Raw genomic sequence first — 21467 nt, forward strand, 5'->3', positions numbered from 1 at the left:
TGTTGAGCCACCTCGACCTCGTCGATGACGCGCTGTTTTCTCATGACATCGACCTTTTGAAGCCACGTCAACATCATTCTAAGGCTTCCTTAATGTCGACTTGGTTCACATATAATCATGGTAATTTTAGCCCATACAGTATTCCCTCTGTACCATAGCTTAAAGTTGCATGCTAATTATCTACAAGTTTATTGGCTTCTCTATAGCAGGATGGAGGATTCTATATATTTCTTCAGAGTGCCCTTGTTTCTTACTACGAAAATAGTATGCATGTGTTGTTTCATACTCTATTTTTTCTCAAAAATTTCCAAATTACCTTTCAGGTTTCAAATTTCAACAAAACCCGGACTTTGCTAAGTCAATTTCAACCCTAACTTAGCATTTGTAGGTCTTGTTTTCCTATGGTAGCCTTATCCATCGAGATGAAGGTTCCTATATGAGTAACAACCTACATAAAGCATTCCATTCATAGTAGTGCAAGGATAAATCAGGTAGGCTAATCCACATAGGTGCAAGAGGTCTGAAGTTCAAATTTGAATTTCTGGTCTACTTCATGATTTTCAAACTATTCTCCCCTTCAAAGTAAATAATTTGGAATAAATGGTATTGTAATCATATTTGTTATGCTTGAGATCTTTTACTCTAATTTTCACATTGCATTTGACAGCAATAATTTTGACGAATTCAACCCTTTTTTCAATTACGGGTCTTATCTTAAGAAATTTACCTATTATAGTTTATCAGTAAGTGGCTGCGGGCATGTTGTCATCCTCCTTGGTGAAGACCATAAGAGCTTTACGTTTATGTGCTCTGGGAGAAAGTTGAATTTTTTTCTTGTATGAATTTGTTGTTGCATCCCCAGCACCTCAACATGTGAAAATTATTGGTTAAAGCTGGCAGCTATATCCATTTCTTTTGCGCCCATACTAATATGAGGGATTCTGAATTCTTATGGGTTTGTCTCTCATTTTTGACTAGGTCTAGGGGATCTATGGGATGAGGAAGTGCGGCCCGAGAAGTTAAGTTGAGAGATACATGTGCACTCAGCGGCGCACACAAGATTGTTTTCAAGCGGTGTCACGATTTTAAACCATGAACAAGTAAGCAAATATATTAAAAAAAGGAAAACAATTTGAATCATATTAATAAAACACAACTCAAGTATATTACTACAACTCTTCTTGATAAGTTTTTATTTTTTAAAATGCATTCAAAATAAAACTCATTAGAGATAATACTAAATACTTTTTTCTACATAAGGCATCAAACATTCAATTAAAACTCATCACTCATTTGATTTCGCGAATTATTTCTAAATAAATTTTATCGTCGAGAATAAAGTTGAAGGGAAAAAGAAAAAAAATATAGCCGAACTACTTATGGAAGCAACATCATCTTTCCATATTCAAATAACGTTATGTCCGCTTAAGAGTGAAATATGACTCTTGAATCGTCGGTCAAAGTTTTGTTAACAACTAAAAGGTCAATGGTTCAAACCCAACTGGTGTATCTTTTTTGTAGATTAAGCACAAAAATTTTAAAATAAAAATTAATGTTGTCTACCTTCGAACTCGCGACCTTATTTACTAAACTGAGGCACTTGACCACACGACTTGCTTAGCTCTTTATTTCAAGTGGCGTCACTTTATTTAATTAATTCAAATTTTTGTTTCGACATTTAATCATATATAAATATTTAGCAAAATTTCCGGATAAAGCGGTGTCACGTAACACCGCTTCGCCTAAGCTAGATCCACCCCTGTGTGCACTAGCTTAACTAGCCGTTATCCGTGACTTATTGTTGTTTGAAGAAAAAAAAGGAAAAAGTAAAGTTAGAGAGAGGTTAGAATTTCTCTCTTTCCGAGTCTACACTTGTTTCCGAGGAACAAGGATTACCTCAAGCAATGTGACTTTTCATCTTTGTAGGAAAAAAATATCGGCTTGAGGTATCAACTAAATATCAGATTTTGACACATACCAATGGTCCGCAAAAGGATTTTGGTGCTTTAAATTTTCTTGAAGACGAATTAATTTTGCAGTAATTAGTTTGTACCAAAAGAGAATACTGATAAAATGCATATGAGTATCTATTTCTAGAATTGCATGTGAAGTTTAACTGACACACATGTAAGAATCTAGCAAAAAATTTATCCATAAACAAGTAAAATAAAAAAGATTAAATTGAAGAAAAAACTTACTATAACTGAAAGCTTAGATCAAGATAAATTAGACGAAACGAATAACCTGTTAGAACATGCGCAGCAGAAGCAAGCATACAAACCAGACATCAAAAACATATAAACTAGACAATGATATAATTACTCGATTAGAAGCACTAACCTCTTGAAATCGTTGCACAAATCCTCCACACAGCAAGAATCCAGGACTGCAGTCTTCTGCTATGGTCCTAGTAAGACCTTGGACGAATTTACTTTGAGTGGGCAAGAACAATACAACTGTAAAAAGTGAGTTATTGGGTGAAAAATATCTTCCTTAAGTAGACACGTTTTTCAGCCAAAATCCGGGCTCCAAAAACGTGTAGGATTCTTCTTGTGCATGTAGAATCCTACTCTAACTCTACCAGATAACTTTTCTCCCAAGTCACTTTTTACCCAAGTCAGTTCGAATTTTTATTAGGTATAGCAGGGACTACATAAATAATTAGCGACTACTAATTATAGTATTAATTCGAAATTTTGCATGAATTAATTTCCACTATAATTAATTGCAGTTTATTCCACTAAAAAACTGCAATTGAACTCCTCAATATGAATTTTAAAAATTCACTAACACTTGTTTTAACTCCCCATGTTAAGATCCCAAATACCAGTTAATTAAATTAAATCACTGATAATTTAACTTAATCAACTAATTAAATCCTTTATAATTCTGTTTAAACTATTTCATGTGATAAATACAAAATTCACCGGCCGAGTTTTCAAATGAAAACTTATAAGCTTACATAAAGGGGTATCATCAAACTCATAATCGAGTCATGGATTCTATCAACTAATTATTATTTCACAAATGCTATTCGTTATTGTCCAATCTATTAGGCATACACTAACTCTGAATAGAGTTGTACCTTTTGATAAATCAAAACAATAAATAAATCACATTGATCATAATAATTATATCAAGATTAGGAGTATAAGCTCATTCAATGAATTTAGAGAAAATGTTTTATATATATTCAGTACAAAAATATCTTTTCTCTACTTGATCCGTTCAATATACACTAAGTATACTAGCACAAGAAGTCAGAGTAAAACCACTACCATAATCAAGACAAATTATACTATAATCTTGTGCTACAATCATCAAGATATTTTGCCCAATAATATCTTCGATTGTGAACATAGTTTATTAATTATGAGAACCGACAATTTAATCTTCTGTGCATGAGCTAAGACTCCATACACTAAATTGTCTACTACATAACTAAAGGACACACATGTAACAAATGATCTATTTAAAAATGTACTTTATTGAATGGAATAATTAAATAAACAATTATTCCATAAAGAATAAAAAATACAATACCATGTCTAAACCGAATGGTTAATAGTATATCCCAACACAACTTTCGCAAGAAATCCACAAAATAAAATTTTGAAAGAAATATTATGATAGAATATAAGAGAGAAGAAGAAGATGAATCAGAGAAAGAAAAAACATTGAAATAGGAACCAAAGTGTGTAGAAGAGTGGAATTTTTGGTGGAATTCCTATCGTTCTGTTCTGATATAATCATGTGTTACAAAAAAGAGGATATATTTAAGCCACAATATGCTCAGCAATCTTTTCTTCGGGGCGAAACATGAAAAACAGATATTTTTAAAAATAATCTTCATCGTCGTCCGAAGAAACTTTTACTTATTATATAGTTAATTAAATTAAAAAAGAAAATAGTACTAGTACAGTAACTTTTTTAGACGAAGTCTGAAAGCAAAAGAGAATTGCATAAATTGAAACTATCGAGGGGTCATATCCGTAAAGAAAAAATTCTTATGGGAAGAAAGTATATTTAAACTCAAACCCAACTAAAGCCGCTCCCTAGACAATTAGACGCAGCCAATTTAGAGAGCATTTGCGTGACCAAAAAGAAAAAGCCTCCGGAGAACGAGAGACTTTCAACATTGAACAAATAATTAAACGGCAGTGGGTCTGGAATTTCAGTTGCTGATTCTTTCCTCAATCCTAGTCTTCTCCAGTTTCTTCCAAGTAAGCCTAGTTTCTTTCTTTATCTTTTAGAGTGTTTATTTTATGGTTTGTTTATAGAAAGGAAGTTCACCCAGTTGGTTAATTTACGAAATTTTCTTAGACTGAAGCTTATGAATGTCCAAGTGGAACTGATGATTTACATACGGCGGAAGTGGTGGAGTTTATAAGAAAAAAACACTTTTGCTAATATGTGAGAAAAAGTGGAATTTGTAAAGTTACTGGTTTATTCGAATTAGTAATGTACCAAATTGACTTGAAGTGTTTTTTTGTTTTACAAATATGTTATTGTATTGGCATTTGCCAGAGCTGCCCAAAAAATAATGCTATTTTTTCTGCTTAAGAAAGTTATTGGAAGAAAATGTTTGTGTTAAATGGTGTTGTAGTTTTTGCATTTCCCGCTGAAAAACTAAATCCTCACATAAAAAACTAAAACGACTGTAGTAATTCATTGCCAAATTTTATGTAATGATGGAATCCAATGTTATTTCAGTCGGGGAATTTTACTTTTGTGTCCTTGGAAGTTGCTTCCAGCTCAAAATGGGCAGACTGAGGTGGACAGGGGTTTCCCCAAAATCTATCATGCGAATTGCTGCGGTAATATTTCTGAAAACTACAGCAACATTGTTCGGTATTTTAAAGAAGTGGTAATATTGTGGCTAAACGCTTTTCTTCATTTCCAGTCATGGCGCACAGTTTCTGCAGATTCGATGATTGATAAAGGAAATGTGCGTGCCGTTGTTTCAGAATATCTACCCACGTTACTTCAAAGTCGCTGTAAGAGGCTTACCTTTTAACTGTAACATGTGAAGTTTGAACTCTTTTCTATGCATCAAACTTTGCAATTTTAAGGATTCTTCGTCATGAGCTACTTTTCATGAATTAAGCTCAACTTTGTGCCTTAGTTGTTAGTTAGGTTAATTTGGAATTGATTATGGTGTGAAACATTACATGAACTTAAACTATATTTTCTTGATGGTGCTGATTCCAGGTCACTCTATTTTTTGTTTTTTGTTTTGATGAAAGCATATTTTATTGATGTCCTGGGAGAAATCCCCGAATACAAGAAGTATAACAAAAGACAACAATATGGTTCTCTATAATAGAAAGCCAATCATCTATACCTCAGGGACTTTGTGGGTGCTCCAAAAGTTAAAGCAAAATAAAAAATAAAAAATGAAAGACAAGGCGTAAACTGTACTAAGTCATGTCCCCACCCCCCTTTCCCACACCCACCCACCCACCCAAAATCTCTCTTCTTCTTTTCCCTTCAAAGTACCCACATGAGTGATAGGGGTGCCGCATCTCATGTCTGCCTTTCCTTCTTCTCCTCCTGTATGTCCAATTATGTATCACACCTTTCACTATTTTCGGCATTTTTGATTGTATTCCAAACAAGTTGCACTAGAATTTTCCATTATTGAGAAAGAACTTCCACGTGCGTGGCTCACGAAAAAGAATCAAGCCCACACGTGAAGGGGTGTGTTGAAGACATAATTAAATAAATAAAAGTGCACTCTTTATCCTTATAAAAAATAAATAAAAGCGCACTCTTTCGAACAACGTACGATTTTAGATGGGATAGTCACACACTTCAACAATATTTACAACTTAAAATTTTCTTTGCATCGTCCACTTATTTTATACTATGTGTTATGTGTAGTTCATTTGATTTAAAATTATTAAAGTTATAATTTTTAAAAAGATAGCACAAAGTCAGTCAATCTACTTGAGAATCGAAAAGGTGAAAGTCCCATAAGAATTAGAAGTCAGCCCATTGTGATTCTATTTAGACAAGTAATATTTATATTATATTTATAGAGGTCAAACTTTCAATATCATGAATCTGAAGGGAGCATATTTAGAACAACCATGCTGCGCAGCTAGATTAGAGGAACTTTAAAGATGAAAAGCTAAATGATTTAAGAAGTAGTTCAGTTTTTCCCCCCTAAATAAAGTAAGGTTTACTAAGTGTTCAGGGCTGGTGAGTTACATTGCAATGATATCCTAATTCAATGGAAGATAATTAGCAGGGGATAAAGAATGAGTCTTATGTCTAGTTCTTCATATCACAATTCCATGCTAGGGATAAAACCATACCACTGCAATAGGCAATAGTCCTTTCTCTGTTTTATGATGTAATCATCACATCTATGTTCTTTCCCTATCCCGGGCTAGCTTTCACACACCTCGACTATTTCAATGTGTACTTGCTACCTCTCACCAGTACGTGTACTGGGTAACTCTGCCCACCAAGATTTAGCAAGTGGGAAAAAATCACCTAGTGTTTTGTACCTCCGCTGAGATTTGAACCTGAGACCTCGTGGTTTTCCTACCACTTCATTGACTACTAGGCCATATCCTTGGGCTCCCAAGTATCCCAGTATAACCATTCTACTGCAAAGTATATGTTGCATATTTTATTGGTACCTCCCCCCCCCACCTCTCCCCCCTCTCCCCCAACCTAGTACTAGCTGACAACATCAGATTTACTTGAATCGGAGTTGAATATGTAAATGCTAAATATTGTTGTTACTGAAAACTGTGTTCATGCATATGCTGAATGTATGTTGAAACACCGGAACTTGACAGAAGATGTTATTACTCTAACATGCACTATGTTCAGCCAGTTGAAAACCCAATCCATAATGTTATGTTTGACTTTGCTTTGTATATCAGCTTTGTGCAGTTGCAGTTTTATTGGTAAACCTAATAGTTCTTCGACTAGGAGATTTCCGCCATCGAAGCATTTTATCCATTCCACCGGTATTCCTCCAATATCTATAGATAGTTACTTTTGATTTGAGTATTTCAGCTTATTGATTGCTCTATCGTATGTACCAAATGCATCCTTTCACTTTTCAGGAGCTTGTTATTCTGCAGAGCGAGATTACTATGAAATTCTAGGTGTATCTAGAGATGCTAGTCGAGATGAGATTAAGAAGGCTTTTCATGCGGTGAGGATATTATGCAATAGGGTTTTAGGTCTGAATAGGTGCCTTATTGATATGTTTATTTTCAGTTGAAATGAGATCTTGTCTGCCATTTTGGTGTTAAAAGCTTGTCACTGTCAATAGCACTATTTTTTGTTTGAATATGGATCTATTTCCTTTATGGTGTTGAAATTCTACTAGTCATTTGTAGATTGTTTTCAATGAAGAGGCTGGTCATTTAATAGTTTATTTTCATTACGATAGAACAGAATCTTCTTCTTACTCCTCCGCCCCCCCAAAAGTCCCACATACGGAAAGGAATCTTCTTCTTCGTTTAGAGGTGGAAATTCACATTGTGCCAGTGTTCTGAGACAAGTGATTCAATATTTTTGCACTTCAAGAATTTTTTGCTTCATTTATATTGAGCATTATCTTGCTTAGATCTGTGGCATTATATCTTTTCCTTTATCCTTTCCATGTTATTTGTAATTCTCTAGTGCTTTGACTTAAAAACCTTTTGCAGCTTGCAAAAAGGTACCATCCAGATGCCAATAAGAATAATCCTTCTGCCAAGAGGAAATTTCAAGAGATAAGAGATGCATATGAGGTTTAAATATTTCTATGTTCTCCAAAAATAGTACTATGACCATGATTGAAGAATTGCTGCATTTCCTTGTACTACATTCATACGATAATTTTATGGATTGTAATCGTGAAAGGTGAATTCAGATTTTGCAAGATCCACAGAAGAAAGCACAATATGACATGGTGACATGTCTTTTCTCCTTTGGCTTGTATTTTTCAAATTATGCTATATCATGGTGTACATTTCATAACTAAGAATAAATATTTAACTAATACAGATGAAGGAGCAACCTAGCAGCACAGAAGATATGAATTATAATTATGGGAATGGCAATGATTTTAGATATTCTTATAGCACACAGTTCTCTGATTCGTTTCAGAAAATTTTTTCTGAGGTATTTCCTCCCCTTTCTTTTCCTCTTCTCTGAAGTGCAGTGATTTATGGAATTTGCTTAAATGTATATGCTTCAATACGACAAGAGTGGGTTGCTCTAGTGGTAAGCACCCTTCACTTCCAACCAACAGGTTGTGAGTTCGAGTCACCCCAAGAGCAAGGTGGGGAGTTCTTGGAGGGAGGGAGCCGAGGGTTTATCGGAAACAATCTCTCTACCCCAGGGTAGGGGTAAGGTCTGCGTACACACTACCCTCTCCAGACCCCAATAGTGGGATTATACTGGGTTGTTGTTGTTGTTGTTGTTGTTGTTGTATATGCTTCAATACATTGTTGTCAAAGGCACGCTTAAAGCGCGCTTAAGCCCTCAAGCGAGTCTCAAAACATGTTGAGCGCTTCGCCTCACTTTGTGTGCGTTTTAGTATCGCATCAAGGCTTTAAAGCATACTTTTCCTTGCCAATGAGTGTGATCCTGAAAAGACGACATTAAACAATTGATATTTCACTTTCTCGTAAATATTTTTCAATTTCTTTGTCCATATATTTGTTATTCATGCTTATAATAATTAGTCTTGGACTACATATACATATTTTTACTTTTTCTCAAGTTGGGCTTTTTTCATTAAAGCTCACGCTTTATTTGCGCTTTGCGCTTAAAGCCCCAATGGACCTTAGAGCTTTTTTGCGCTTTTCGCCTTTGATAACATTGCTTCAATATCTCACAGATATTCGAAAATGAGGCTGAAAATTTGACACAAGACATTCAGGTGGTGCCTTTTGTGATTGTGTTCCATTTGATGTTTCCCCCAATTTGAGGGACTCCAAAACTAAACCTGTTTGACTGTAATATCTTCAAATGGTAGGTGGAGCTTTCTCTCTCTTTTCCTGAAGCTGCTAAAGGATGCACAAAACATCTGTCATTTGACGCAGATGTTCCATGTGATTCTTGCCGTAAGTAAAAACTGATGTTCTCTTTCTATCCACATTGTTTAAACCACCTGTTGTGTTTTTTGAAGCCTTTCCCTTGTGTCCGAGTTGGATGTTCCATTGTCTTTTTTTTCTTTGTTTGTTATGCCATCTCTTCCCGGAAGCATGACTAAGAAGATTATGCAATTTATATTACTTCTGGTCTCTCTCTCTCTCTCTGTTTGGGCTCGTTCTCTTTCTCTGTTCTCGTTACCTAAGTAGTGCGGACTCTTCGTTTTTGGTGCCGCACCCGTCTCGACACAGGAAGGGAGCGGGTTCAGGAGCGGGATACGTCTCAGATTCGGTCAACTACCTTCGGATACTTTGACCTGAGTCCATCGACAAATTTGGGGGGAAATTGAGATTTTGATTTCTCAAAATTAAAAATAAAACAGATTTAAGACATCATGGGAAATGGCATAACTTCAATATTGTAATACTTTTGTCTCATATTTGCTGCTTTGTTTCAGAAAAACCAAGAATTCAAGGGGTTGTGTTCTGAGTTCGGACTTCTAGTAGACAGTAGCACCGATATAGATGTAGAGTTGGTGGAAGGCCTTGAATGGCTTTCGTTTTCTCTTTATAGCTCTATTTTTTTTTTATAATTTTGAAGTTTTTTTAGCCGACCCCCCGCACCCGTATCCATACTTGGATCCGCACTCCCGAATCTCAAAATTTAGATTTTGCCGAATCCGACACCGGATTCCGATCCGTGCCCGTATTAGATGCCCGCACCCGAGTCCGAGCAACTTTGCTCGTAACTAGATAGGTGAAGGGCGCAAAAGACTGCCAGAGTCCCAATATTCATGCTTTTATCACTGCTAGAAATACAGTACTGTAGGGTGATGTCCTAAATAATGTTTTTTAGATAGGTAATGTTAAATTAGTACATTGATTACAAAGCTCACCTGGAAAGTTTGGTTAAATTTCTTAAGTAATGTGGCTACTCTATTTTCATGATAATAGTGCTTATACCTGGAGGCACTATCTCGCTTCCATCTAAAACAAAAGAAAATGATATTTAAGTCATCTTCTCAAGAGGAGAGAAGTGAAACGTAACAGTATTCAATCTATTCAATATAATATGACATGGTTTAGCATGAAAAATGGAGTTACTTTGACTTTTACTTTTCCCTTTGTCCCATTATATGTGGCACACTTTTCTTTTTAGTTCCGCGATAAAATGGCACCCTTTCTATATTCATAAACAATTTTACTTTAAACTTCTTATTTTAATGTAACCAAAAAAAAAAAAAAACTTCAAGCTTGCCATACCCTTAATGAGATGATTTATAGCCATACAAATATCTATGGCTTGTTTTAGACCAGATGTTCCCGAAGTCTTTCTTTTTTTCTTAAACTCTGTGCCAGTCAAACACCGTCACATAAAATGGAACAAAAGGAATATCATTTTAGTCCTAGAAGAAAGTATTAAATTAATTGTCTGAGTTGTATGAAGTTGTTATACTCAACAGAGTCATGCTTACTTTGAATTGTTTTGGAATTTAAATTCTTAGTATATGGTCTATTACTTCTTTTAGAGGCATGTCATTTGTGATATAGCAACATGTAAAGTGCATCACGTCAAATGCATGGAGTATTTTTTAATTGTTAAAAACCTAATGGGAGTAGTTGTGGTCATTGACAAAGTGAATTTTATCCCAAAATTTCCGCTTTGAAATTCTTAGCTTTACCACACATCATGATCTAAACTTTTACTCTATTTTATCTTTTTTCTCATTCAGATGGTAGGGGCTATCCATTGCATTCCAAGCCTAAAGTATGTCCAACTTGTCAAGGAATTGGGAGAGTAAGTACATTCAAAATTTTGAGCATTTCCTCATTTTATGAGGTTTAACTTCAGTGTTCACTTTCTTTTTTGCCTGATAATCGAGCAATGTTCAGAATCTTTATGTGTTATTAATACTCTGGGACCTATTCATCAGGTTACAATCCCTCCTTTTACAGCAACTTGCAGTACCTGTAAAGGATCTGGACGAGTTATTAAGGTCTTGATTCTGAGACAACGAACAACTCTCTGATTTGACACAAAGCTTCAAATAATCATTGCTTGGTTTCTATTAGGAACGTTGTAGGGCATGCAAAGGATCAGGAGTCGTTGAGGCCACTAAAGACGTTAAAGTAACTATACCCGGCGGTATGCATTGGTTTTTCCTTTCCAATTTAAGTGTTACCATAAGTCCATAAGGAGTTTAGTTTATTTCTGAGCACATCTGGTACTTCATTTTAAAGTATTTGTGTATTCTGCTTAAAATATTAGGTGGATGACCACTAATTTCAAATAAATCAACTTTGTCAGTTCTTGATATTTCACATTTTCTTTTTTCTCCTCTAGGGTGGGGGGACTGTTTGGCTTGCACTAATTTTAAACTTAAACAGCCCAAGAAGGTGTTTGGGCATAAATACATATTGTAAACTCTATGGATACAAATCCCCATAGTATAGAACTGCAATAGATAAGTTTATCGATTATAATAGGTGAAGAAAGTGTACAAAGTACCAAGTTGAAAAAAGTGTACAAAGTACCAATTTATATGAAGATTAAGACTATTCTGTTGCTTTTCCACAAAGGATTTGACTATATTGTCGTATTTGGTTTTCGTCACACCATGACCTCCTTACTATGGAGAAAAGTCCTTTTTTACCGGATGTGTTCTGGTTGTGTTACCTGGTAAGGTCCTGAATTTAGAGTGTAGAGTTACAACACTGAACTGAGAAGATAAAGTGTAGTCAATTTAGAAAGGCTAATGGTCTTGCTAAAGGCTGATACGAAGCTTTACCACAGAGAACAAAATTAAGATGATTGAAACAGAAGAGCGTGGTGGGAGTGCTATTAATTGGAAGATACTTATCAAAGTGAAAGGGTAAATTCTATAATATGGTTGTGAGACCAAAAATATTATGTGGGAGTGAATGTTGAACTTTTAAGGCCTAACATAGCCACAAGAAAAGTATTGCAGAAATGCAGATGTTAAGATGATTGTGTGGTTATATAAGATTACTAGATTAGACATAACCACATCCGACAAAAGTTAAGGTAATACATGTAGACGATAAAATGAAAGAAGCTAACCTGAGATGGTTTAACCATGTTTTACGTAGACCTCCAAATGCATGGGTTCATTGATGCTACACTATGATGATTAAGAAGGTGGGGTAGATTTAAAATCAATGAAGGTAAGTTTCAAAAGAACCCTATAATCTCTTGGTATCCATGCTGATTTAGCTAAGAACAAAATTAATGGAAAGAGATGATCCATATAGGAAATACCAATTAGTTGGGATTAATGCTTAGCTGTTGTTGTTACACTTACATTGGGTCTGGCTTATCAAAAGTCACTTTAGGGTGGTTAGAGACTTGTGTGTCAATATAACAACATATGTGAGATTTAGGGAACTTCTTTTAAAAAAGCCACCAGTTTGCCTTAAAAATTAGTTGCTATTGGCATAAAAAGAGCCGAATGGATATAGATGATTCATATAGTTGACCACAACTAATTTGGTATTTAGGCGTAGTTGGTTGATCTTATGATCATTGGACGGGTAGGAACGCATTCGTCTGAAACTTCTTCTGATTTTCAACTCAGTAGCAAGGTCTAACAGCATAACGTAGGGTTATCGTATGATCTTCCTTTTCCTGATGGATCAGGTGTTGACTCTGGTGATACTATTCGTGTGCCGAAAGCTGGTCATGCTGGCAAGCGAGAGATGCAACCAGGCAGCCTATTTATAAAGCTAAAGGTGCATGATTCTCCTCTGTCAAGTCTTACTTCTAATATATCTTCTATATTGGGTTATCGAATGTGATTCTTTGTGAATATCTGTGACTTCAAGAATTTTCATTCATGGGTCAATCACTATAATATTTGCATTATATATAGCAGAAATCCATTAAATTTTTGGCTCATTGATCAATCGTCAGATATCCCTGATTGGTAGCAGAAACCCACTAGATTTATTCTTTCAACACTAAGGGATTTGGAATATCAATGGGTGATGGGTATGAACACCTACAAGGCTAGACATGACTAGGATCTGCTAAGGCCTGCTCATTGACAGGCAAAAAAGGCTGTTTTGGGTGGGGGTGGGGAGGGGGGGATCCTACACGTTTACTATAAGAAGAGAACGACGAAGAAGCTTTGTTATGTAATAAAGTGAGATGATATATACATAATAGTATGTTTGCCAATGCTTTAGGTTATTTACCCTTCTCTTAAACAATATTATTTGGGTAGATAGGTCTTAAGGAAGGGTAAATAAAGGTAGAGAGAAAGGCCATTTACCTTTTATAGATGGTCAGAAGACAAATAAGAGGGGAAGGGGAACTTAAGGGATTCGAAAACTCTCTATGTTTGCTTTTCCAGCTCCTCAATCTTTAACAGAACTGGCTGAATTATGAAAAAACTATATTAAGCAGTTAAGATGCACGATGAGTAAACCACTGTATTTATTTTTCTGACGACAAAAGTTGATGGAGTAGAGGTCCATCGAATATCTGATAGTGATAAGCTGATGAATATTCTTTTAGTTGTAATTGGATCGGGAATGGAAGAGCTCACATGAACTCGATAAATGACGTCTACTTCATAAGTGCTAAGGCAAAATATATCAGCGAAAGGAAGGGTGATAAGGGACTCTAGCCATTTCACACTACCTGAGTAATAAAGTGGAAGCCCCCTCACGACCGAATAAAAAGAAAGTGACCCAGAGATATTTGTTCGAATCCAATCGAACCAGCAAGTTTACCGTCTTGGACACTTAACCAAGCTCTTGATAGGCGGTATTCACCTTCACCTTATTCAACTCTATTTAGCTTCTTTTTTTGGCTCAGGTAACAACTCAGGTTCTACTCTCCTTGGCCTTTATCTTCTTTCAATGAACTCTAGACTGATTCAACTCAAGCAAGAACTGCTTGAACAAGAAATGACTCGATTCAATAGAAGCTCTTTATGTTTCTCCAAAAATACATTGTGAGGGGATGAATTTTTTAATATTTATCTGCCCCCTCAATAATTTACTTTGATATATTTGAAAGCAAGTAGGGATAAGCATTCACATTTACTTCAAAATGAAAGATGAAACGACTAGTATTGGAGCTTGGACCATTATTCGAACAATTGATTTGGCTCAAGTCCTTCCACAATACGTTCTAAAGCTATGTTACATGGACTAATTTACGCGTAACGGTAGCATGCAAAAGGGTGTGTTTGAGTAGCATGCATGGTAAGGGCAGGTTTTCTTTCTTGGGCTATATATGATGTAGAATCCACGTCATTGTTATCAAAGGTAAAAGCATGGAAAAGTACCATGTCAGCTGGAGCTTTGGGTGCAAAGTGCAAATAAAAGCATGAGCTGTAGCGAAGAAAAGCGCTACTGAAGAAATAAATAAAAAATAAAAAATAAATGACATACAAGAAAAATGAATATCAATACAAACCATAACTATGTGGACTAGAGCATTGAGAAGCTATAACTAAGGAAATATATGACCTAAAAGCCATGCTATTCAAGTTCAAAAAGCATTTTAAATTTATGATTCAGATGCAGTTTGTAGTTCAGATTAGTAACTATAATGTTCTTTTACTAAATTTCTGTTTTCGTATTCCAATTCACCAACATATTAATAGAAAAGTGTCCTCTATCACTTTGTCATTTATGTTTGCTATTTAATGTTGCCCTCGTTAAGACTGATCCCATTGGAAGTTGAGACTCTTGTGATACCTGTACTAAAGCTGTAAAGCGCCAGTGAAGTGAGGCGAGTCTTGCGTATGCTGCTCTAAGCTTCAGCGCTACATTGATCGTGCCAAGTTTCCATGTCTGTGTCACACCAGTAGACATAGTCATGTTAAGACAAATGAAGAATCTTTTGATAATCGGCTACTTAAGCATACAATTGGTGCTGTTCTGCTGTCAATTTGGACTTTCCCTTTTTCTTTAAAAACGTTGTCTTTGGGGGCCTTTTCGTTTGCTGGCTGAATCTGTCTTTGTGAAAATTTCATGCCTTTTGTTTTGCAGGTTGCTAAAGATCCTGTTTTTGCTAGAGATGGAGCAGACCTTTATGTGGATTATCATATCAGCTTTACAAAAGTGAGAATCACTTTAAATTTTTCCCTTCTTTTGGGCATGCTAATAAAGTATATGCTTTACCATAAACATTTGATTCGCTGTTGGTAGAAAGATATTTGGATTATTCTTCTTTATTTCTTGATAAGTTTAAACGTCTAGTTGTCTCCTTCGTCCTTCTCATGTTACCGAGGAGATATTTGACGCACTCTCTCCCTTTTTTCTTTGTGCATCTTATAAAACGAAATAAAAAATTAAAAATCATTAGTACCATTATCGACTGTCTCTGCATTCTGAAACTTTCTTCAATCCTTCTCTCTTGAACAGTCCCATCCCCAAATTTCATCCTATTTCAGTTGGCAACCTTTGTACCATTATCCAAAAAAATAAAAAAATAAAAATCATTATTACCATCATCGACACTCTATGAAACTTCCCTCAATCTTTCTCTCTTAATTTCATCCCATTCCAGCTGGCAATGGTTAGAGATTGCTGTGTTTTCCTTTGATACTGGTTAGCAAGGTAACTGGTTGAAGATGATACCGAGTGGGTGGGTGATACTGCTGGCACCTGGGAAGCAGGGATTGGAATGGGCATGGTAGATGTGTCTTCTGTTGGTCTTATGTTGGTTTTTTCTTTTTCTTTTTTAATCAGTAGTCTTCTCTTGGTTTATCCGGCTATATTTATGAGTTGGCTGATACTGGAATGTTAAAAGTAAAAACCAGGGTTGTTACTGTAGAAGTAAAAGTGGGGCATATCTGATACAGAAAATAATTCAGAAACTAGAAAAATAAGCAACTGAAGGGATCACAACGCCTATCCCTGTTCAAACCACTATCATGCGTAGTATTTGTTTCAAGGTTCATATATCTAAACTATTTTAGTTAATGACACTCTGCTCACATGGCTAACAAAGACCAACTAACTAGTTAAAGAAAAGTTAACCAGTGAGTAAGGCGAGTATTTGTTAGACAAAGGATGTAATATGTAGCTTGCCTTCTACCTTTCTCATAAACAACATACACGCAGTGTAGCTGGGGCATCATAGCAGCGTGTTTACTAGAAAAAGATGTTAGAACTTGGTTGAATAAGCTCCAATCCTTAAATTGTAGGTTATGGATTTGCAAAATATAAAGAGAAGGGAACATCATAGAAGTTAGAACAGAAGACTAAATGCAGAAGACTTGGAATAAATGCTTAAAGCTCTTTTGTTCTTCTTCTTCTTTACATATGCTTTTGTGACTTAAAGTAGAATTATAAAATTTGGTGGTTCTTTTTGAATTTTAATAGGCTATTCTTGGTGGTAAAGTTGAGGTACCAACTCTATCGGGAAAGACACAGATACAGGTATGCGTTTTATACTGGCTTATCCATCTTTCGTCATTTTTAATGTATTTTATTTGCTAGAAGTGTTGTAATGCTGTCATGGCGTTAGAATAAATGTGAAGTAAAATACTAATAGTGAATTTTGTGTCACCTTGATTTTGAATGTGTCTGTTTAAACTTTCTTCTTCCATTTCGGTTGTTTTTTCAAATTTGACCGAATGGCAGTGATTTTGCTCATCCTTTGCTTATTTGTGTTGAGATAGTCATCTATTCCATGGTTCTGTGGTTCTATTTAAATTGGTTTTTAAATTTTTTTCTTCAATTGTTACTGATAAAAAGGGCAGCTCGATGCACGAAGCATCCCGCATTGACGCAAGGTCCCGGAGATGAGCCGCACAGCCTACCCTAACGCATGCGACGGTGGCTGATTCCACGGTCAAACCTGTGACCTATAGGTCACACGGAGACAACTTCACCATTGCTCCAAGGCTCCCCATCCAATTGTAATTAAAAAAAATTCAAGTGCACTGTCTTTGTGAACTATCTGTAGTGTAAGATACGAAGTAAAAATGGATTTTATGAGATTGACAGACAGTACTGCATTTTAAGTTGCTCTGACTTGGGAAATGTGCCTACTATTTCCTTCACTTTCTGACTCCTCTTCCGGTGGAATTTCACTCCTTTTCTGGTGAAATTTTTTCCTTGGAATAACATGGGGGAAAAGCTCTTTTTTATTTCAGATGACAAATCCTACGAGCTTATCGACATCAGTGAAGATAATGAAAGGTGGTTTTTATGGATTGAAAGGGGCAGCAGATTTACAAGTAGAATAAAGATCGATGAGGACAACATCAGATGGGTATGTGAGCAGATGTACCAAGCTTCACGGGGTTTTGTGAATCTTTACAGAAGGTGGGGGAGAAAGATACAAGCTTATTTATACAGGGTGTATCAAAACTATAATGTTTACTGCAGATACATCAGAATTGAAACTTGGATTGGAGACAGAAAATCAGCAATAATAATACTGGAAAATGATTACAACAGGGGGTGGGCAGATATAGCGGGGAGAATATTACAATTTTTGGGGAATGCCTCTAACTATAAGTTAAAAAAGTTTGCAGATGTGCAAAAGAGGTCCTTTCTAGCTGCTGCAAATATTCCTCAATGGCCTATGCAAGCTACCGAGCAAGGTGTTGCTGCTGATGATGAGAGCTCCCAATTTCTCTTCAAGTGTCTGATTGGATGCTTCAATGATCCCTTTAACCAAAGCCCCAAAGTTGAAGTCATCCAAAAATGGTTTATCACAAGGTGGAAAGTAACTGCCGGCCTCAGGGTCACTCCGATGGCTCACAACCAGTTCCTTTTCGAGCTGCCATCGAGACAGGAAGCAGCCAGGGTAAAAGCAGGGGATTGGTTCTGGAATGGTAGACACTTATCTCTTGAGTGGTGGTCTCCGGAATTTGGGTCATCTCCGGCCAACGGTGACGTGGGGCAAAAGTGGATAAAAGCCTTTGGAATTCCTCTGCATGGCTGGATATCAACTACATTCTGCTACATAGGAGATAAGTATGGTGGATTCATAGGCACCGATGAGGATACAAAAAACAGGACGCACATGTTCTGAGCCAGAATCTGTGTAAAAGACAAAGAGATGAGCTGCCCAGGAGTCGTCGATTTAAAAATAGGCAATATGAGCTACAAAATTTCAGTTTTGGAGGATGTAATCACAAAAATTGCCAGTCCTGGCGAGGCTTCAGTTGTCGTCGGAGTAGAGAGGGTGGCAGCTTCTGATAACCCTTCCTCGAGCCAAGTGAAGGACCTATTGAACAACCTAGCAGTCTTTAACTGCATTAGACCTAGCAGCTTTAATTCAAAAGTGGATGAGGTGGCAACCACATTCTCAGGGAATACCATCAAGATGCCAGATATTAGGCATTCTAAAGCAACATGCCCCGAGATGCCAGCTGTTAGGCATTCTAAAGCAAATGGCCTCAAGATGCCAACTGTTAGGCATTCTAAAGTAAATGGTGGGGTCAAAGACGGCTAAAAATTTGGGCCATTTAGTGGATCGTGAATGTTATGAAAAGGGCCCAAAAGGTAAGCAAGTACCAAGGGGTAAATTAACAAAACAGATCTGGAGAGCAGCTGGGCCTAAATTTGACTCATGTGTTTTGAAGCCTAATCCCTACATCTCTGTAAACTATTTTGATCCATTAATGGAGGAATTAGAAGCTTCTTTCTCAGAAGGGCCTAGTGCCAAACCTTCTTCACTGACTCGATGCGATTACCCCTCAGAGGCAGACGACGAAGGAGAAAAGATATTGCACAAAATCTGCAGGAGAGCACCACAATCAACTGAAGCTTTAAGTAGTTCGGATGTCGAGGTCTCTTCTTGTGATACTCTTGCTCTCCCATGGTATGAACATGGCTCTTCAAGCATGCAAGTAATTGATACCCCGAATATTTACGAACATACAAGATGGACAAAAGTTGTGATGTTAAAGGCTTGCAAGGCTTTTGGGGTTAACGTAGAAGGGTTTGAACATGAGATTATAGATATCATCCTCCGAATGGATCAGAAACGGCAAATGCAGCTGCAGAAGCAAAAGTCACCTGGCAGGGACAAAAAAAAGGGTAAGAAGAAGCAAGAAAAAGAGCTAGAAAGGCTGACATGGGGCCTAAATTACGAGGGCAAGAGGAAAGGGGATAGGGACAGGTTTTACAAAGCTTTTTCTGAATGAAAGTAAAAATATTAAGCTGGAACGTGCGGGGATTGAACGATGCTGATAAAAGGACTACAACTACATCACTGATTCAGAAGTGGAAGCCAGATATTGTTTGTTTGCAAGAAACAAAAATTGAAGAATTTCCAGTAACCTGGATTAGACAAATATGGGGTAATCGTTGGGTAGAGTGGGCAGAGTTGAAATCTATAGGGAACAACAGTGGAGGAATTATCATCTTATGGGACAAAAGACAGTGGGTAAACATGGGTACTCATCAAGGTTACTACACTCTATCATGCATGTTAGAAAGTACGCATGAAGAATTCAGCTGGTGTTTTACAGGGGTGTATGGGCCACACACAAATCCTGAAAGAGAGGAACTATGGCTAGAACTTGCAGCAATCGGGTCTATCTGGAATGAGCAATGGGTAATTGAGAGTGATTTCAATGTTTGTAGATATGAAAGTGAAAGATACAACTGTGTTAGAAGGTCCAGGGCCATGGTATCTTTCTCAGAAATCATTCAAGACCTACCTGGGTATTATAGACTTGCCTCTACAGGGAGCTTATTATACCTGGTTCAGAGGTGAAGACTCATTGCAAGCATCGATAATAGACAGGTTCTTAATTTCTCCTGAATGGTGTGATAGTTTCAAAGCTATCAAGCAGCTAGCCCTTCCAAGAGTGATCTCTGATCACAAGCCCATGCTTCTTGAGAGTGGTGACTGGGAAGCCACCCCTTCTTACTTCAAATTTGAAAATATGTGGCTGCAGATAAAGGGTTTCATTGATAAGGTTAAAAACTGGTGGTAGAGCTATTTGATAGGAGGCAGTCCAGATTTTATACTTGTGCAGAAACTGAGAAGGCTCAAGGCAGACATCACTAATTGGAACAGAGAGGAGTTTGGCAGACTGGAAACACACAAGAATAAATTACTGGAGGAGTTAGCAATGCTGGAGCAAGTAACAGAGAACACGGCCCAGACACGAGTTGAAAAGGAGAAACTAATGCAGCTAAGAGTGGAGTTACAACAAATCGCAAAGGTTGAGGAGGTCTCATGGAGACAAAAATCAAGATGCCTATGGCTAAAAAAAGGTGACAGGAACACTTTTAGAAAATGGCTAACTCCCACAGAAGGAACAATTGCATTGACAAATTGAAGATAAGGGAGGAAATCACTGAGGACAAAGAATCCATCAAAACTGAAATCCTAAACTTTTATCAGGGGCTCTATTCAAAAAAAGAACAATGGAGACCTAGTGTCAACTTTGGAAACCTAGCTAGAATCTCGATGGAGGAAGAGGTGTGGCTGGAAAGAGCCTTTGAAGAGGAAGAGGTGAAGGCAGCCATCAATTCTTGTGCACCAGATAAAGCCCCAGGGCCTGATGGCTACACAATGGCATTTTACCAAAAAACATGGGACTTTATCAAGCCCGACATCATGGCAGCAGTCAATCATTTCCACTATAACTGTTATATGGTCAAATCCAGCAATGCCTCATTTATTGCACTTGTTCCCAAGAAAAAAGGTGCAATAGAGCTCAAGGACTTTAGACCAATAAGCCTTATTGGAAGTGTGTATAAGATATTGGCTAAACTTTTAGCAGAAAGGATAAAGACAGTGATGGGGAAGCTTATCTCAGGGGAACAGAATGCATTCCTAAAAGATAGACAGATTACTGATGCATCACTCATTGCAAATGAACTACTGGATGAGAGACTAAAAAGTGGAGTCGCTGGAATTTTATGCAAACTAGACATAGAGAAGGCATTTGATCAAGTTAGTTGGTCTTATCTACTGTCAACACTAAGGGGAATGGGGTTTTGTGAAAGATGGTTAAGGTGGATCAAGTTCAGCCTAACCACTGTCAAGTATTCAATCCTTATTAATAGATCTCCAATTGGCTTTTTCTCCCCTCAGAAAGGGATTAGGCAGGGAGACCCTCTCTCACCTTTTCTCTTCATCATAGCAATGGAAGGCTTGAGCAAAATGCTTGATAAAGCAAGACAATTAGAATGGATTGAAGGGTTCAAGATAAACAACAATTCAGGGAATTCAATCTAAGTCTCACATCTACTATATGCAGATGACACACTAATCTTCTGTGGGGCTGAAAAACTGCAACTGCAATACCTTAATCTAACCCTACTTATTTTTGAATCTATTTCAGGTTTGCACATAAACATGCTGAAAAGCATGATATACCCTGTCAATGTGGTACCTAACTTGGA

The 21467-nt window shown here is 36.8% G+C and overlaps 1 protein-coding gene across 9 annotated transcripts in view; it reads left to right on the forward strand.

Moving 5' to 3' along the window:
* The first annotated feature begins 4046 nt into the window (after positions 1-4046).
* Positions 4047-21467, forward strand: part of LOC104102294 (chaperone protein dnaJ 1, mitochondrial) — a 115187-nt gene continuing 97766 nt past the window's right edge. For 4 of the 9 annotated variants that reach the window (XR_001970429.3, XR_001970428.3, XM_009609976.4 and 1 more), the window contains exons 1-16: positions 4048-4223; positions 4714-4817; positions 4904-4997; positions 6900-6986; positions 7086-7177; positions 7677-7760; positions 7883-7921; positions 8017-8133; positions 8855-8896; positions 8993-9080; positions 10841-10905; positions 11042-11104; positions 11181-11253; positions 12766-12857; positions 15132-15203; positions 16470-16526. Coding sequence is in view for 7 of the 9 variants with exons in the window: in XM_009609976.4 (XP_009608271.1) it covers positions 4761-4817; positions 4904-4997; positions 6900-6986; positions 7086-7177; positions 7677-7760; positions 7883-7921; positions 8017-8133; positions 8855-8896; positions 8993-9080; positions 10841-10905; positions 11042-11104; positions 11181-11253; positions 12766-12857; positions 15132-15203; positions 16470-16526 (1122 nt within the window). In the remaining 2 variants the exon portion in view is untranslated. Of the gene's footprint in view, positions 4224-4713; positions 4818-4903; positions 4998-6899; positions 6987-7085; positions 7178-7676; positions 7761-7882; positions 7922-8016; positions 8134-8854; positions 8897-8992; positions 9081-10840; positions 10906-11041; positions 11105-11180; positions 11254-12765; positions 12858-15131; positions 15204-16469; positions 16527-16844; positions 21331-21467 lie in introns of those variants that run through there. The other 5 variants (XM_070176571.1, XM_070176578.1, XM_070176574.1 and 2 more) reach the window with 3 other exon arrangements.

The sequence above is a fragment of the Nicotiana tomentosiformis genome, chromosome 1 (assembly GCF_000390325.3).
Source record: "Nicotiana tomentosiformis chromosome 1, ASM39032v3, whole genome shotgun sequence".
NCBI lineage: Eukaryota > Viridiplantae > Streptophyta > Magnoliopsida > Solanales > Solanaceae > Nicotiana > Nicotiana tomentosiformis.